Source organism: Drosophila sechellia, chromosome X (genome assembly GCF_004382195.2).
Source record: "Drosophila sechellia strain sech25 chromosome X, ASM438219v1, whole genome shotgun sequence".
Taxonomy (NCBI): Eukaryota; Metazoa; Arthropoda; class Insecta; order Diptera; family Drosophilidae; genus Drosophila; species Drosophila sechellia.
In genome coordinates, this window is record NC_045954.1 from 3,694,079 (window position 1) to 3,711,793 (window position 17,715).

At 42.7% G+C, this 17,715-nt stretch overlaps 1 protein-coding gene across 4 annotated transcripts in view; it reads right to left on the bottom strand.

The window, feature by feature from the left end:
- Positions 1 to 17,715, bottom strand: part of LOC6612554 — a 35,568-nt gene that overhangs the window by 15,288 nt on the left and 2,565 nt on the right. For all 4 annotated transcript variants that reach the window (XM_032726777.1, XM_032726778.1, XM_032726780.1 and 1 more), the window contains exons 2-3: positions 368 to 603; positions 54 to 239 (exon numbers count right to left, since the gene is read on the bottom strand). In XM_032726777.1, coding sequence (XP_032582668.1) covers positions 54 to 239; positions 368 to 496 — 315 coding nt within the window. In that variant the 5' untranslated portion in view covers positions 497 to 603. The remainder of the gene's footprint in view (positions 1 to 53; positions 240 to 367; positions 604 to 17,715) is intronic.

A 17,715-nucleotide genomic window follows, 5' to 3' on the forward strand; every position in this document is an offset into this window, starting at 1 on the left:
GCATACATCGGTATATCGTCACCAAGTCATGTACATGCCACATCTCATCTCACCTGTTGGGTGCCTTGCTGCTGTTGCTGCTGCTGCTGCTGGTGATGATGATGATTCTGGATCTGCTGCTGGTACTGCCGCTCGGCGCGACCCCTTCGATCGGAGCGGTCGCCGCCGCTGTGACTCCGCATGCTGCCACCGTACCGCTGCCGCTGGGGCTGCACGGGGCTGTTCTGGCGCGGAATCACCTAGGAAAGCGGAGGGAAAACCAAACGAAAGGAGGGAAAGAGAAATGGTTAATATGCAACTGTTATGCTAGGACATGTGCGCTGTCGTAAAGTCGTCCGAAAAGATGTGGACGTGGGTCGCGGGCTACCTTATCCTCCAGCAGATTGGCAAAGAGCCCCACATGATCCTCGTCTTCGTTCATCATGGCAAAGAAGTTCTTGAATGTGTCCGGAAACGAGGCCGGAAACTGCCCACGCGCCTCCAACTTGGTATCCATGTCGCGTCTACAACTCAATTTTCTTTTATATATTTTTTCCTTCTCCTTCTCCCTCTCTCTCTCTCTCTCCTCTCTCTTTTTTCTTTAATTTTTTCTTTTATGAACACCTTTTTTTTTTTGATCCGTCGTCATCGCAAACCAAGTAACATGCAAGAAGAGAACAGGCATCAAGGTTAGAGTGGGACAGCGAAAGCGAAAGCGATAGGTATTGGACAACTTATAATAAATAAAATAAATGTTAATTCAAAACTTTTTTAATTCATCGCAGCCCAGTCCTTTGGAGATCTGTGAAACCAAAGAAAATTCCTCCTGCAAATACAGGTCTATTCTAGGGAACTTGCAGCTTGGAATTATTCCTATTCAAATGGAAATATGCCGCATATATATTGTTAATCCTCGCAGCTTTCAAAACCCCAATACTACCCGCAAATAAATAAAACTCAGTTCCTTTTGTACAAAAATTCATTCAGCAGTCGCAATCCATACTCCATGCCGTTTATAGGGTCTTCGAGATTTAGATTAAGGCCAACACACAAGTTTCCCCAGTTGTTGATCCTTAATTGAAAACGAACGTCTTTCAAGCGCAGCTCAAGGGTAAGGAAGTGGGTGGCAATCGGGGTGGAAAATGGGAAACGGCCGGTGGTGTAGCCGTCGTCGATACTTAGCATACTTTTTGGGCACCCTCAACCCATCGCCACATCGCAAGTTCGCAACACCGCCAACTCCCATTCAACTTTCACTGCATCTTGGGCTTTTCCTCCGCGGCCTCTTTACACTCTTTTTCCAAGCGGCTAAATTTGAAAAGTTATCAGACCGCCGCGTCTCGCAAAACTGATGTTCAAGTTGTTGACGTTGGAGGTGTCACTCCAATGTGTGTATACATAATATATATACATCCCGGAACAGATATATAAGATATATATAAAGCAGGGAACAAAAACTTATTTAGTGGCGGCATTTTTTTTTGCCGAACTGGACGCCGAACAACTTATTCAACTTTTATGCTTTGCAAATGGACTAAACCCACCGCCTCTACTGTTCAAAACCAAAAAAGTATCCCGTCGGCCAAGTAAATGAGGTGCAGATGTGAGTCCCAAAAAAAAAAAAGGAAACAAAAACATTGTCACTTTGAAACTTTGGCCAAATTCCTTTAGCACACTCCAACGCGCCTCCGAATTTAGCAGTTTTGTAGAGTAAAAACGCTGGCAGAGCCGAAATTTAACCATTTCATTAGTTTCACTGCCAGTTAGTTGCTTAGAGCATTGAGTAGCTTCCGCGATTCAATTGCACATCGGCTGACTCAACAAGTCGCCTTTGTTTTCGGGGCGTGGCCATTATGCTTCGCTGGCGCTGTGGGCGTGGCCAGTGCCGTCTAGACTGGAGTGCCAAGCCCAAGATCCCCGGCCACGATGGGGTCATTGGTCGCGGATACCGATTAATTGGAAGCCAACAAGTTACTCGGCTCCAATGCAAACACACTTGAAAAAGTGTTTCAAATATAAATCATTAAATATCTAAAACGAAGCCCTTGCATTGAGTTAATAATTTATCACATGACTAAAAATATGTCAGTTAGAATATCGAGAAGCTAAATTATTTCGAGTGTTTGGGCGAAAGTATGCGCTCGCCTAATGAGGGGATTTCCTAACCTAATCCGCTTTACGAAAGCGTTTGATCTAACCGCTGCCGGGCTGTAATAATAACGAATAACCATAATGCCCTCTAATTTTCCACTGCAGCTCGAATTTGCTGCCAATTTGCAGTGGGAAAAGTTTATAATGGGCGGGGGGGAGGTGTGGGTCGAAAGTCCACCCCCGAACCCCCCGGAAGAACCACCCTTCGGCAATTTGCGAGGCGTCAGCGGAAGCAAAGCAGCCCCCATTTCCCTTCCATTTCTGATTTTTTATTCGGTCTTTTTTTTATTCGCTCATACTGGGCTGCAAAACAAGGAGAAAAAAGTTAGCCTCTTTCGTCAAGTCCCCAGCTCAACCATGTCAAGTGGGAACCTGGCCCAGACTCTCGCGTCGGGCTTATTAAAAAGCTGCGGACACAGTGAATGGCTCTTTGGGGGAGTGTAGGTGGGTGCACAGAGAGAAAAGTCGCCCGGCTTCAGTGCACACTTTCAGAAATCTATCGGAAACTTTAAACTACAATCGACCGATAAATGTATGAATGTAAATATTTGTAATTATATTTTATACCCATTGCTTATACATATGTACAAATTATTCGTCTCGGTGTGGCAAAAAAATGTAATAAGGGTATAGGCTAGGGTTTTTGCGAAAGCGTTTAGTGTCCTCAAATGATCGTCGGAAACAAGGACAGCGTTTTGAAAAAGAAAATATGAGCATACCTCAAATGCAGTGCCAGTGCCGTCCTGTCCTGTCTCGGTGGCCTAGAATCCATATCCCAAGATTCCACATCCCTGCAGCCCTTTTAATTAGCAAACCGTATGTAAATTGTAAATTCCCTCCAACGAAGGAGAAGGCTTCTGATTTGAGATTTCTGCTGGCAGCAACATATTATATTCTCTGTCTTATGGTTTATTCAGTCATATATCTATATATGTACATATGTATATTAAGTGAACGTGAAGTTGAAGGCGCAAGAACATGACTACAAGAGTTTATCGAGCCAAAAAGGCAACGTGCCCCAATTTCAGTTGCAAACGCACTCCCCTTTTCGCCCATCCATTATTTTGGTTAGGCGCACAGTCGCGGTTACCATATTAGTGCAATCTTGTAAAAAGTATAAAGTATAAGTTGAACTCCTGACTAAATACAAGCGTTACTTGCTTCAGTTTCTGCACTGGCTGTAAGATACGTACATAGTTGCCTGAGGTTTAATTCATGTTTAGCAAAACCAAAGACATTTATATTACATTGGCTGAGCCCCAGTTGTATGATACATACGAGACTCGAGTTTGTGTATGAATTTATGGCCTGCCCAAATAGGTATGCTACGAAACGGCAAATGAACCACAGCCTGCGGCCAAAGAGGGGGCTCAAAATATGGGTAAAAGGGCCAAAAAGGGGTTAAAGAATGGGGAGGGGGAAACAGCGTGAGAAGCGAACCAATTGAGGGCTCCTAGAGCAAGGGCAGTAATATGAAACGATGGGGCCAAGAAGATGTTGCAGCCGTCGCTTTCTGGAGGTTAAGTGCCAGCCCTGAATGAATCTGGGTTCTTGCGGTTGGCTAAGGACCTTTAACTAAGGTCAATGCAAGTGCAGCATTACTATAAAACTGCCATATACATAGGTCATATCGTTTATTGGTACTAAACTACAAAATATCATCGAAAGCGGCCACTGCAACAACTTTGGTTCAAGCTAGTTGCAAACTTCTAGATTTGCGTAGTGAAAAACTGCGCGTGGTTTAAAGCTCAAATATTCATGAGTATTCATGAGTCCGGTGAATGTAGCCAGTGAAAAGCCAGCAGTTCATTGACACGTTCGACTGCAGCTGCTTAAATATTCATTTCCCTAAATAATTTCACGGCTTGCCAATCAATTCTAGTGGCAAATAAGCAACCTTTTTTTGAACACTGAACACAGTGAGTGTGTATACACAACACTAGAGGTTTGTCAACTTTTCATTTTTAATCTCGTGCACTGGTAAAATACTGACAATACTGTGACAATCGATTCGCGTTTCATTTTTAACCGAACAAAAATTTCGCTTTTGGGTGAGAAGTTAAAGTAATTATTTCCAAAAGCTGGATTCGGTACGAGTATATATGTACAGAGAACTGCAAGGGTGGCATTTTTTGCCACTCGACTCATACTCAATAATTTTGAATGCGGGTGCCACTCACCACTCACATCGCGAGTACTTACAAACACCCAGTCAAATCTGCATGTGCAGACAAGCACCCGGGTGCCTAGACACCCGGTATTTTGAGTGCCAGTAACCTCTGGTTCTGCTGCAGTTCTCTGATATGCAATGTTAAAAATGTCCTTTAATGTTAAATAAATTTTGATAAAAATTCGTTGAAATTTGAAGCGCTTCACAATGGATCCCTTGACTTTTGTACAAACCCAAACTCCACTTTAACCTCTAATTTTCGGAATCGAAACTTTTCCGCTGATTGTTTGCATAGGTCGCGACAGTATCCGAATTCTTTGATAGAACGATCCCATCGGACGCTGATAATTTATACCTAGCTGACCCAAAATCGAGAGGTCGCAAAGAAACGTCTTCGAGTGGGGGAAAGATACAAAAAGAAAAGGAAAAAAAGCCAAAAAAGGCAACTGGACGTGGAGTGGTACTTGGACATTGGACGTTGCGCTGGGCAACAAACTAACACAAAACATAAAACTGGCCAAAAGGAACCAGAAATAAATAAAAAGGCGCATGAAATTGGATTTGCACAACTACAACACATGGCGGGAAAGTGGGCAAAGTGCGGGAAAGTGTAAGGAAAATGAATGGGCTCCATCGGAGTGAATGAAATGAATGAATGGGGCAACGGGAGCGGACAGCAGGGGCCTGAACCTTATAAATGTTTAAGCAAAACCTCTTCCCCCTCTAGCTACCTAACCCCTCACATCTACCGTCTACCGAAAAGGAAAAACAGGGTAAAAATTATGAAGAAGAAAAGAATAACAGAAAAGCAGCAAGAGGCACTACGCACACATTTTCCCAGGGAAATGCGAATCACACAAGGAAAAATCGAATGATTTTACAATGGAAATCTGTCATTAATATTACAATATCTTCGCAACAAACTCCAAATTAAAGTGCAAATCAATTCGGAAACATTATTGGGGCTTAACTTCCGAACTATAGACTATCATCATAACATACCTCATCTATTTTATTTCCGGTTTTGTAATTTACAACACTGGAGATCACTTGAAATATTGCATTTCTCAGAGTGCTGACCCTCGCACGCTTGAGCTTTTCTATGAATTTGGTTCCTCCTTTTACATTTGCTCGTCATTCGACTGGGACAAAGAGCTCGGAGCTGGGAACTGGGAGCTGGATGCTGGATATTTATCCAGTGAGAAGGCCACTTGCGGCATGTTGATCTAGCTGTTAAGGCGTTTGTAATGACAGGGATAAAGTTTTATGACAACAGCCACCGGGCAGTGAAAGTTTGGCTTTCACCTTCCACTGATTTCTCGGTTCGTATTCAGGACTCCGTATCCTTAACCCACCCACATAATCCAGATGCTCTGTAGGTGGCACTGGCACTGGCCTGCAGCCAACTGGGCAACCAACGAACCTTTTATGCCGTAACATTTGAGATTTGAGCCGAGCCGAAGCAAATGCATGAGCATAGGTTAACTTTTGGTGCCCACAAATCGAGATGAGTAAATAAACAGTCTGCGAACGGTTTCAATGCCAAGTTGGGCAGCTGGGAAAGCCATTTTGAACAAATATGTGGATTCAGGACATATTAAGTTGAACCAGTCCAATGGTATGGAAGTTGTGTCAAAGACTCGGCCTTTTTGTGCAAGAACCGAAATCAAAGGAGTTCCTAATAACTGAGATCCGAGCATAATGTTGACTCTGACCAAATGACGTTTAATTGTTTTTTTTTTATGACCCTTTGCTATTTTTAACGTAGAGGTAATTTTTGTTACAAATACGTATGCTAACTGAATTCAATCAGCCATATTAATTGGTAGCATATTCAGGGGTTTTATTAGAAATAACAGAAATGATTTCGCTCGAAGATACAGCTTCCATTTGATACACTTTTTAATTATTGCAATTTACAACTTTTGTTGCAACTTCACAATTCCATTTGCCATTGTGCAAAGCGGCCAAACAATGCCTTTGCTTTTCTGCTCTTGAACAATGGATAAACAAAGAGAGGCACCGAATTCCCTGGATCGAATGCAATAAATCAAATAGGGGCCATTATAATGAGACTTTCAGAAATATGCAAAACGAACCAAATAAATTGGCAAATTAAACTATAATGTAACCGATTGGCCAGGAAGTAGCTACTATGACTCGCATTTATTTACGGATGCTTCCGTTTTATGGCTCTATTATTGCCTTCGCTGGTGGTGACCCCGATATATTGTCCCGACAGCCGCAAATGGGTCACCGGGAGTAGAAATAGAAGTACAATGGACGTAACTACGTATATAACCGGAAGCAAATCTCTCATTCGAATCTTATAGGGCATTTGTCAACGTATGAAGTTAAAGAACATAAAGGTGAATATGTACATATCAATAAAGCATAGGGACTTCAAGCCAAGAAAGTTCGACTTCTGAGAAGTGCATCTTCTCTATAGCTGAAGCATCTCGAAATCACTTTCCACTCTGCCATTCAATTCCAATTAATCAGACGCTAATTGGAGCCCATTGCCGATATTAATTGATACCACTACAGACACTTCGGTTTGGATGGGGCGCATTAAGATGCCTCTGGATGTAATTGAACACATGGACGGGCATGAAACACATGAAGAGCCAGTGAGGGATGATAAATAGTTTGCCGTGCAGCTTCAATGGCTTCGCGGGTCGTTAATTGGTTGGCCGGACAGCACTTTAATTGCGACCAGATCGGTGGACTTCTAGAATCCCTATATTACCCATTGATTGTGTCCTTAAATTTTTAGTCAACTACACATTCCATCTTTTGCATCCACTTCTTAGTACCTGTTGCAGAAATTTGAACTGCAAACAATACAATCGCAGCGCGTAACGAAGTAGAGTTGCAGCTGAGCGGATTAAGTCGGAAAACAATAGAACAATAGGTAACAAGCAGAGTGTGGTGTAGGTGTCGTGTAGTGCAGCGTAGTGCTGTGCAGTGCAGTGCAGCGTAGTGTAGGGCAACAATGAAGTCGGGCAACCCCATGCGGATAAATCACGGCGAACTGACCGACTGGATCAGATTGCAATGTATACCAGTTCGCCGGGCAAATCTTTCTCCTTTCGCCATCTTAATACATTCGAGACACGGTTGATTGACCGCCAAGCACATTGAATAATCCAAAAGAGCGACGGCGAACACAAAAGCCAACCAAAGTGTTGATTGCAAAATTTATCCCCGTGCATTTCGTATTCCCTTCAATCCGGCTGAGGAGTTCGCCGATAGGAATGGAACGATGGGAATGGGAACGAAACTGGGAGCGGTAGCGGGCTGGGTCTATACCCTCTGCGGTATTCCCATCCGCCCAGCGGGTTGGCCACGAGTGGGGTGTGTAATCAGTTGTCAGGCATCTGTCAGGCCATTGGCGCCCCAGCCAAAAGCCAAAACCTGTCACCCAAAGGCTTCATCACTGTCAACTTGCTGGCCGGATCATTATCGCGACGTTCCCGCCGCCAATTTCTATGCAAAAAGGGGAATTTTATTTATTCGCAACCTTCAAGCCAACGCTAGGCAATGTCCAAAATATTACGGATAGTTTTATTCATTTGCGCAGTTACTAGCCAACTAGCTTGAAATGGGAAACAGGAAACAGCAACTTCTAGGAACGTTTTACAACAAGAAAGGTGTCATGTAGATCTGAAATATCTCGAATTTCTAAGCCCACCACCACGCTCACTTCGAAGGCTTGAGATATTTTTAATTAAAATTAATTTCACATAATGAAGTGCACCAGTTGAAGTGCCAACTGGGGATTTTTGGGGCACCAGAGGACTGCGGACTGCAGTAGGTAGGTGAAACATTTCAAGCGACTGTCAGGCTGGCGTGCCACTTCATTTGTACACTTTGCCACCCACATTCTCCGCCCACTTCCCGCCAGTCACCACCCAATGCCACCCCAACGGCATTTAAATACCAGCAACGTCAGCCACGTTGCATTTTAGCTCTGACTCCCGGTTTACTTTTATTGCACGCAACAATTTCGTGCACATTTCCCCAGAGTGCACTTAAAAAAAAATCAGATATCTGTGAAAAATGCATAAGCATTTTGGAGAGTCAAAGAAATTAATTTAAAACAACACAAGGACATTGTAAAAAAAACCCAAAGATTGGCAATAAAATCCAAGTGTTTCACAGATAATTAATTTGTTTGCAAAACTTGACCAGTGATTTTGGAAATAGGTTTTTTCTTTAGTGTAGAAGATGGGCGACGAATGATGCCGACAGCTCGAATGGACGCTTTCCTTTCGAGCGGGAAAATGGGAAATGGAAGCGGAGGGTCGACCGAAGAGGAACGGGAATGCGGCTACAAAGCCTCGCTCCTTGGAATCAACTTAGCCGCAATGCGCCTCCAGGTGCTCAACATTGTGTCCCACCATTGCCGGGACGAAGCCAAGGATGCGGCAGATGGCTGTCTTCCTGGTGCCGCTTTGATCCGCTAAGTACGTTGAGCCCGGGACACTGACACTGGGAAAATCCATGAGGACGAGAGAACGAGAGCAGCCGGAAACGGTTCATGCAAATGATCCAGCCCTTGAGGGTCCACCACATGTATACATACTGTATATTCTGCGGTACAGTGAAATAAACACAAACAACTTGGAGGGTCTCCTCCATTGTCAAAAAAAACGTAAGCCGTTTCGCAAAGGGTAGCAAATTTCCAGGGTATATGCTCGAATGTATTTCAAATCAATATTCCAACGAACATTGAATATCAATTTTCTGCATTTAAATTGAAAGGGAAATTACGAATGTATTTCCTTTGCTCTAACAACAGAGATAGTCTGCAGACATTCGTGGTAGCACTAATATGTATATAGAAATCAAAATATGTATCACAGAGACCATGGGACCATTAGTCCTCGTTTTGATTGGTTGTTTTCGGGCCGCAAAATGATTTTGTATTATTACTTTGCATGGCACACATTAAACATTATTACACTTTTATTTTAGCTTGTTTTTCACTCGCTCCTGCTGTCCCTGCTGTCAAAAAATTGGATCATTAATCACCATTAAACTAGACAAATGTAACGCCTACGGGGTTTTCTTTTTTTATGGTTTTCTTCTTCCCTTTGTTTGGTTAGAGAGCGAGTACAGTTGCTTTAAATCACAGGGATTGCATTTTGAAGGACCAGTGAGATTAATGAATTATGATTTATTGCGCTGTGTAGTTGGTCATTGTTTGGACCATCTGGCAGTCGCTCAGCCTCCTTGGGTTTGCTAAACTGGCCAAAACATATATCCGCACTTAGCCAAAATGTGCAGTGACATTTCAGAGCAAACTGATTATAAGCAGGAACTTTCCGTCAAAACCCTTGACGAGAAATTTGCCAATTTACAATACCACATCGCAAGGCAGAGAAGTATTATATTGTGAACCACAAGTGCAAGTCTTATTGCCGAGATAAGTGGCTTGTACTTTGTCAATTTACATTTGCAAGTCTGCTAAGTGGATAACATGTATGCGGAAAGCGACTAGAGAGCGAATTTTAGGCACTGAAACATTTATCGGAATCGATAATTAGTCTTAAAAGTTTAACGCCACTCAGTTAAACAAAAAGAAAAACAGTATAAAGAATTAGTATTGACGAAAACTGCCACTATTGTTAAGCACATTTAAGCTGAAGCTGCACTTTTTTCAACGGCTTATTGCTTTTGGCGCAACTGTACTCTTGCACGCACAAAAAGTGTCATTAGAAAATGTCAAGGAATCTATCGTTATCGCTGTAATCGGTTCGAGTTAGGGTTGCTCCCTCTACCCAACTCCCGTTTTTCTCATTGACTCGGCTGCGAGGAAGTAACTTTAATTATTGATTTTTATTCGGCTGCCGCAGGACGACGAGGACGTGGAAAGACGTGGACAAGACGGTTAAGTATGGCGGCTGATGTATCTGGGTGCGTGCTGCCGGCGACACATTTTTATTATAGTGCTGCTTTACCTTAATTACATTAAATCGATATTGTCCGTGTGTGTGTGTGCACAAGGTGGCTTGTATGAAATGAAGCTGCAAATGGAGTCCCAAATGAAGAGAGCTTAGCCGCAAAAATAAAAAAGAAAAGATAATGTGAAGGCTGCCTTTTCATTTGGTTCGCAATTTATGCACCCACACTCATATTTTATTCAGATGGCAGGCAGGGCACCAAACAAACAGCTCCTGTTGATTAGTTTAGACGCTTTTGTGAAAGCAGCCACCACCCCGGCCGAATTGTAAATAGCAGACAGATGGCCGGTGGAATTTAAATAGGCCTCTATTAAAATTCGGTGAGTCCTGCCGAATCGAAATGCGAGGCGGATTTGGTGTAAGCCGAATAAACAAAAGAGCGTGAATAATACCGAAATCAGCCATGTACATATACAATAGAAGTAACCATGATTTTAATCACATTTTCATTGCGTGCCTAGCCAAAGTTGTCACTCAAAAATGTTTGTTTCCAATGGAATGGAAGTGGTTTTAATTTTCCAGCCACTGACAGATAAACAATTTGTAATAATAAAAATTCCCACGAATGTTCAGCAACACAAGGGTCTTTTTCGCATTTGGTTTTTGTGCAAGAGACCATCGACAATTATTTCTATCCGTCCATCTCTATACCTTGGCACCTTTGCACTTCATTAGAGTTTTCAATTCAATTCTTTTTAAAACACATTTTCCACATCGCTGCCGTTGGCTGTCACAGGATATTCATTTTCTTACCTACACGTTTTCGCACTTCGCTGCGATTGGGCACACGCACTTGTTAAATCGCTACCTGTCACATTCATATTTCAATTTACAGCGAATCCCCCGCCGAAATGTCATCGCCAATCTGTGTAACAGGTGTTAAAATGATTTTAATTGAGACACAAATGGCATTTATCAACTGGGTTCACAGCCAATGTTGACAGCTCGCAAAGGGTTGATTACAGAGGCCAAATCGCACTTGCAATGGTTTTCACACCTCGAATGTCCAGTGAATAACTATTAACCGGAACCCACGCAAATACGCAAATGCGCAAAATATGGTTTCAAAATACGAAACATTTTCCATCAACCTGATTCAAACAGACTGATTACGGTGGCCCCAAAAATACCGACGCATTCCATGAGTCATTCTTATATTTTCGGGACCCATTTTCTGTGTATGAATTTTTGTTAGTTACCATTTTGTAGGGGGTGGTTGGTAGGGGTGTCTTCTAGCGCGTAATTAGTCGAACCGTGTATTCATATTTGCCCGGAGCAAATATTGGCCTTACAACCAACCACTTTATCCCCCAGCTGGAAGCCACTTAACTCGAAAGGGGGGGTTGTGGGTGGTGTCTGGTGGGTGATGAGTGGCTAGCCGAAAACCCCTTCCTCGCACTCAGTACTCCATTTTCCTCTCGAGTTGCGCGAGTTTTGTTGTGTTTCCGGCAACTAAAACCTGGAGTTCGAGTCGCTGGAGAGGTTACATGTGTCACCCACATCCCCACAAGCCCACAACCCCAATGGACCTCAACTCCCACACTCCCCCATTGAGAGCACTCGAGTTTCTGGTTTAGATAAAATGCCTGCCTGGCTGCCAAAAGATAAGATATACATACATACTATATGCACAAAAAATGCCTGATCGAAACGCTCGACTTGTTCCACGTACACGGCCAGATGGGGGATTATGCTTTTTAAAACTCCATCCCAACTATAGATAACAATTCAATTTGAATGTAGTGACCAGAATAGGAACATATTGTGATTGACTTCTGGCCAAGTCCAAGGTCTGGAGGCACGCAACACAATTGTACACCAAAATTAAGATGGAGTTTTCCCGCAGTGAAGAAATACCGAAGAAATGGGCTCTCACATCGCGGGGGCTCCAGGATTCGGTAATGGGGAAACGAAGTTACATGGAAGTGGAAGCTGAAGTGAAGAACCGAGTCCTTCATAATTAGTTTGCAAAGCGGGAGCGTTGGATTTAAGTGGGTTTAATTTAAGCGCTGCTTGCTGAACGCCCTTATCGCCGATCAGCAATGGCATTTTCAATTGTATCAGCGGGCGGCAAAAATCGAAATGTTTGTTGATTGAGCCTATTAAGTATACGCTCCGTTGGCCACCGATTAATTATGAGCAACGATGGCCGGGAAATTGCCGAGTGCCACAGCGGGTAGGTACCTTCAACAGGGCCGGGGCTTAATTTTATGATTGATTAATCCATAAATATTAGATCAATAGCAACAGGAAGCGGCAGCAAGATGGCATGAAATAGCTGGGAATCTTTCAATTTTATAGCACATACCCCTGCTACCTGCTACCGGCTACCGGCTAGTCCATTTAAATGTCAATAAATATCCAGGGACTTTTCTTTCCCACCCCGCACTCCCTTGGGGAAAGCCCTCCTAGCCACTTGGCCTCTGATGGAAAACCTGGCCCCACTTTCGAGTGCATTGACTTCGACGCCTTAATGGCTTTTTGACTCGACTCAACGCGACTCGAGTTGAGTTGCATTTTTTCTGTATTACTTGATTTTTTTTTATTTCTGCAGACGGTGCCGCTAGGTGGAAAATAGCCGTGGAAAATGGCTGAAAATGTTAGTAACCGGGTGGAAAACGCTCTGCAACATCACACATGAACGCGCCAGCTCGACTGACAGGCAAATAACAACAAGCTGAATACACGCTTCACAAAATCCTGTGCCGAAAAACAGGAGGTCCTTGCACTAAATTCAAATCTTGGCTAAGCACGTGAAATTGGCAACTCAATGATGATGTAAGACGCAGCCATCTACATTTTGCCCCCGTCGATTTCAGCGAGGCTCTTATCCAAAGGAGGGGATAATCTCTTTCGATCATTTCTTCAAAATCAATTATTACACAAAAATACCAATTTGGAGATTTCCATGCGCGCACGAAACGAAAACGAGGGGAAAAAAATATAAATAAATAAATCCGAGTCAAAAATTCGCTTTACGCGCTGTGATTGACAAACTGAATCCGCCTTTTTCGACGCTTGACTTGGCTGCATATGGATTGGCCTATTAGGCGGCCAAAACCGTAGAAGGAGCCGCCAGGTGTGGCCCAGGTGTGGGATTGTGGGTGGTTGGGTGGTTCTGGCATTTGGTATTTCGTTATTTGTTATTGTGGCTGGGACACGCACGCCAAGTCAAATTGGCTCATTTATCTTATTTCACATTGCTCAGCTATTCGAACGAAATGTTTTGCAGCAAGCGGTTTCTGTGGGTCGTCGCTTTTAATGGCCACGCACGGAGTGTCCTTATTTCGTCTTGACTGCGAACAAGATTTAAATATTTCTTAAAGCATTTGCCAAGCTGATAATCCACACGATATTGGAATTTTCATTTGTGCTGGCTGCATTCTGGGCATTCGGAAATTCATACGCACAGATTTGTGCGATGATGTTTTGTTTGTCTTGAAAATCGCACACTTGTTTATGAAGTAATACAGTGCGAACCATAAATATTTATACGCACTGTCGGCTGCAAGGACGACGATCAAATTTGACTGCCATTTGCACATTTTCCAGGGGCGAGCGGCAGTTTGCAAAGTTTTCAGTATATATTCGTGTGCGTTATATGATATAGACAGGATTTGAATGATTTTAAACGCATTAGCATATAAAACACATATGTTCCTCCCAACGGCTCCCATTTTTATTTCGTTTCTTTTTTTTTTGTTCCTTACCAACACCAACAGCTTTTCGACATTTCACAGGGCCAAAGAGAAGCGTCAAGCTGAATGAATTTTCAAACACAAGGCAGATATACGGAGCACACACATGTGCAAAAACAATACGTACATATACACGGGGGAAAATCGAAATTTGAATTTATTTTCATCACTTGAATGGCCTGTGAATACTACTGTGTCTCCACAATACTAAGACACGCTTTGTTCTAAATAATATTCATTCAATATACATACTAGTTAGTTAATTCGCATTGATTCGAAACACAAACTCATACAATTCTCTTGCCGTGTAAAGGAAATTCAGCATGTTTCGCGTACATTTTCATATGCGAATGTGAGCAATTTTTCATTTTGCCAGTGGACTTTTAATGCGATTGCACAGCTGCCAAAAAAAAAAAAAGGACAGCACTTGTTTGGCCTTCTTTGGAACTCCTTTAAACTAGTCGTCCTTAAAGTTTTCATTTGGGGCGGGCAATGCAGATGCGATAAACTTAAGTCCGAGTTGTTTATTGACTCTATGACCCAATGAAATTTGAGTGCACGCTCTTTGTTGATTTTTCCCCCAAGCACTTTCAATGTGAATTGTAAACTTGTTGACTTGGCCGTGGGTACTTCTAAGCTAAATTCCGAATCCATCCCGAAAATCAACGTATCGAACGTGCAGTAAGTAGAGATAAACGCATTATTGGCTGAGCCACAAATGAGTCACTTCCTAATATAAATATTTCCATAATCAGTTCAACCATTCAATTAGAATTCCTATCGCCAACGATAGTCTCCTAATAAACTTCAATCAGATTGATCGCTTTATCGCCGAAAACGCCCCAAAAAGGCAGGCAAACAACTCAACTGAAAGAGGGCTTCATGCTTTATGACCATGTGATGTGTACATATCCGCGAATCCCCATTTTACCAACCGTTGTTTCCAGAACTTTGGCCAATGCCGTTTTTTGTTGTTGATATTTGTTGTTTTCGGCAAGAAAAAAAAGAAGAAAAAAACCAATGGTAAGCCTCTTTTGTGGGTCAATCGGTGGAGGAGAAGGATTGAGGGGAACTCGATTCGGCATTCAGAATGGAAGGAAATTCTGGGCGAGATTGTTGGGCATCTCAATTTCGCGGAATAGTATATGAGGTAAAAATCCGGTTAGCCAGATTTCTGGAATTCACGTCCTTGCAGCAAGAAAGTGGCATTGATTGAAAACTTCAAGAGGTTATAGCCATTAACAAAGACGCATGTATTTAACAAACACATACTCCCTCCACTCAAATCAAATTGCAATAAGTGAAACGTTGCCACTTAAATCGCATAACGATAAAAAGGGGGAAATAGCGGGATGGAAACGGAAACGGAAATGGAAATGGAAAACGAGGGAAGGATAAAGGATAAAGCTTTAAATGGGGAAGAGAGACGGAAAGTGAAAGCGTTAGCGTAACTGGACATCAAATAAGCAAAACAAACAAACAAACTGGAACTCCAGCTCCAAATAAACCAAAAATATATGCATGTACATATGTATGTGCATACATTCATATATAAACAGATATGCACATATATGAATAAAATAATCGGAAAAAACAACGACGGCAACAACAACAAAAGGCCGCATCGTCGGCATTAACAACAGCTTTTAAATTTCAGTTATAAATAATGAAAAACCAACAAACAAACAAACAGCAAACAAGCAAAATGGTGGGCGAACATAAAAAACAAAACCACCCAGCGTTAAAGTGGGCGAAAAAAAACGGAGAGTATAAACCGCATGCAACTGAAGTGAATATTAAAATTGAATTGGGGAAATGGAATATGTATCGGAATAACCACAGCAAGAGTTACAAGAAGAAAAATGTGGCGATATTACACATATGTATGTAGATAATGCTGCAATGCCAATTGGCAACGAAATGAAAAAGTGAATTCCAGGTGAATGGCGGTGGTTAATAACTAGCGAAATCGGATATCAGGATGCGAATTTATGTACTATTACTATTATTACACAAAACTCTAGTTACTTTTTCAACGATTTATTTGCGAGACCGACGCGATTTTCAACTTGTTGTTAAAAACATCTGAAACCGGGTGGTAGCCAAAAGTAAAAAATGCCCTGCGATCGTTGAAAAGAAAGCGTTTTAAGTGAATTGAATCTAAGAGCAGGCTCAGACATGTCAGTTTTGATTTTTATTAGCAGCTCCACTTCCACAGCTTCCACTCGCCGTATTCTCCACTCGTTCTCCACACTCGTTTCATTCGCAATGTCCTGCCCACCAAGACCAAGACATTCGAGAGCGAAATCGGTAGTGGAAGCGCACTGGAGACAAATTAAATTACCAGGCCCAGCAGATTCGAACAGACCCACAGTCGTCTGTCCGTTCCATTGTCGTCGCCTCCGCCTGCCAGTTTCATCCCCACTGCCATCAAAATGTTTGTATATATTAGTGGGAGAAACAAAGAAAATATGTGGAGCAAAACGCCAAAGGATATGGCCGGCATTTTTGATTTTGTTTACATTTGGCATTTTTTCATATTTCTGTCGGTTCTTTTTTCCTTCGCCCATCTTTCGGCTTCGAGTTTCCCGGGGCAGATGACAACGAAGGGGAAAACAAAAGTGTAGCATACATTGCGGTGGTCTGGAGTGCAGGATACCCAGCGGAAAAATTATTGCAACGTAACTTAAGCTCTGGCCCAAATAGACTGTTACAAACCAATTTCCAGGCGAAAAGCAACCAACAATCAAATTCATATTATTCCGCCAGCGAAACGATGGTTGAAGGCAACAATACCAAGTCCATGGAAAATCCACTCGTGACAAAGAAGAAGCAAGCCAAGGAAAATGGGGTAAGGATGTGCATAAGGGGAGGCCACCAGGCAGATGGTACCCTCTTGGCAAATGCAAGGACACCGATGTCCTCGGGCCCTACCAAACAGTGTGGCGCCTACACCGAGGAAAACTGCAGAGACTTAACTGCACATTCACATTTTAAAATTAAAAAAAAAAAAAAAAAAAAAAAAAACACCGTCGTTGTATCAAAGGTTGTTCACATAAATATAATGCGATATCATAGCGGGTCGCGCTGATTTCGCTCAGTGTAGCACAGGAGTGGTTGGATGGGGCGCGAGCATGTGAGGAGAAAAGCCCAAATTGTAGGCAAGTCGTGAGTCGTCTAAGCGTCTGTCTGGCACAATCAAAACAAGGAGCCGTCAACCGGGCCAACGCAATTCTAATTAACTGCCAGATACACAAGGACACTCGCACATCCAAGCATCCAGCATCCAAGCTAACCAAGTAGACAAGTTTCCAAGTGGGCATGGCAAATGGTGAATAGTGAACGGTGAATGTTGGAAGGTCTGCGTTTTTAATCCACAAATTAAATCGAAACCTCGAAAATGTTGAAAACAAGACACCCAACTACTGGCGACGCTAACTTGCCGATGGGTACTCCATTCGGCACTCCATTCTGCCAACGTCCTAAGCACTTGCCTCACTAATCCGCAGTAAAAGGCATTAAGAGGCCAGCTTCCTTAAGTGTCCTTCTTGTTTTTCCCGCTCGACTGGATAGACTGGCTCGACTCTGGCAGAGGATACCTGCCTTGGGTCTGCAACTTGCTCATGTACTCTTCATTAATTGTAATCGCAATAGCATTTGTAATTGCAAATGACATAAGTAAGAGCTACACAGCGATGATAATGATAATGATAACAACGATAACAACGAAAGCAACAACACAGCAATG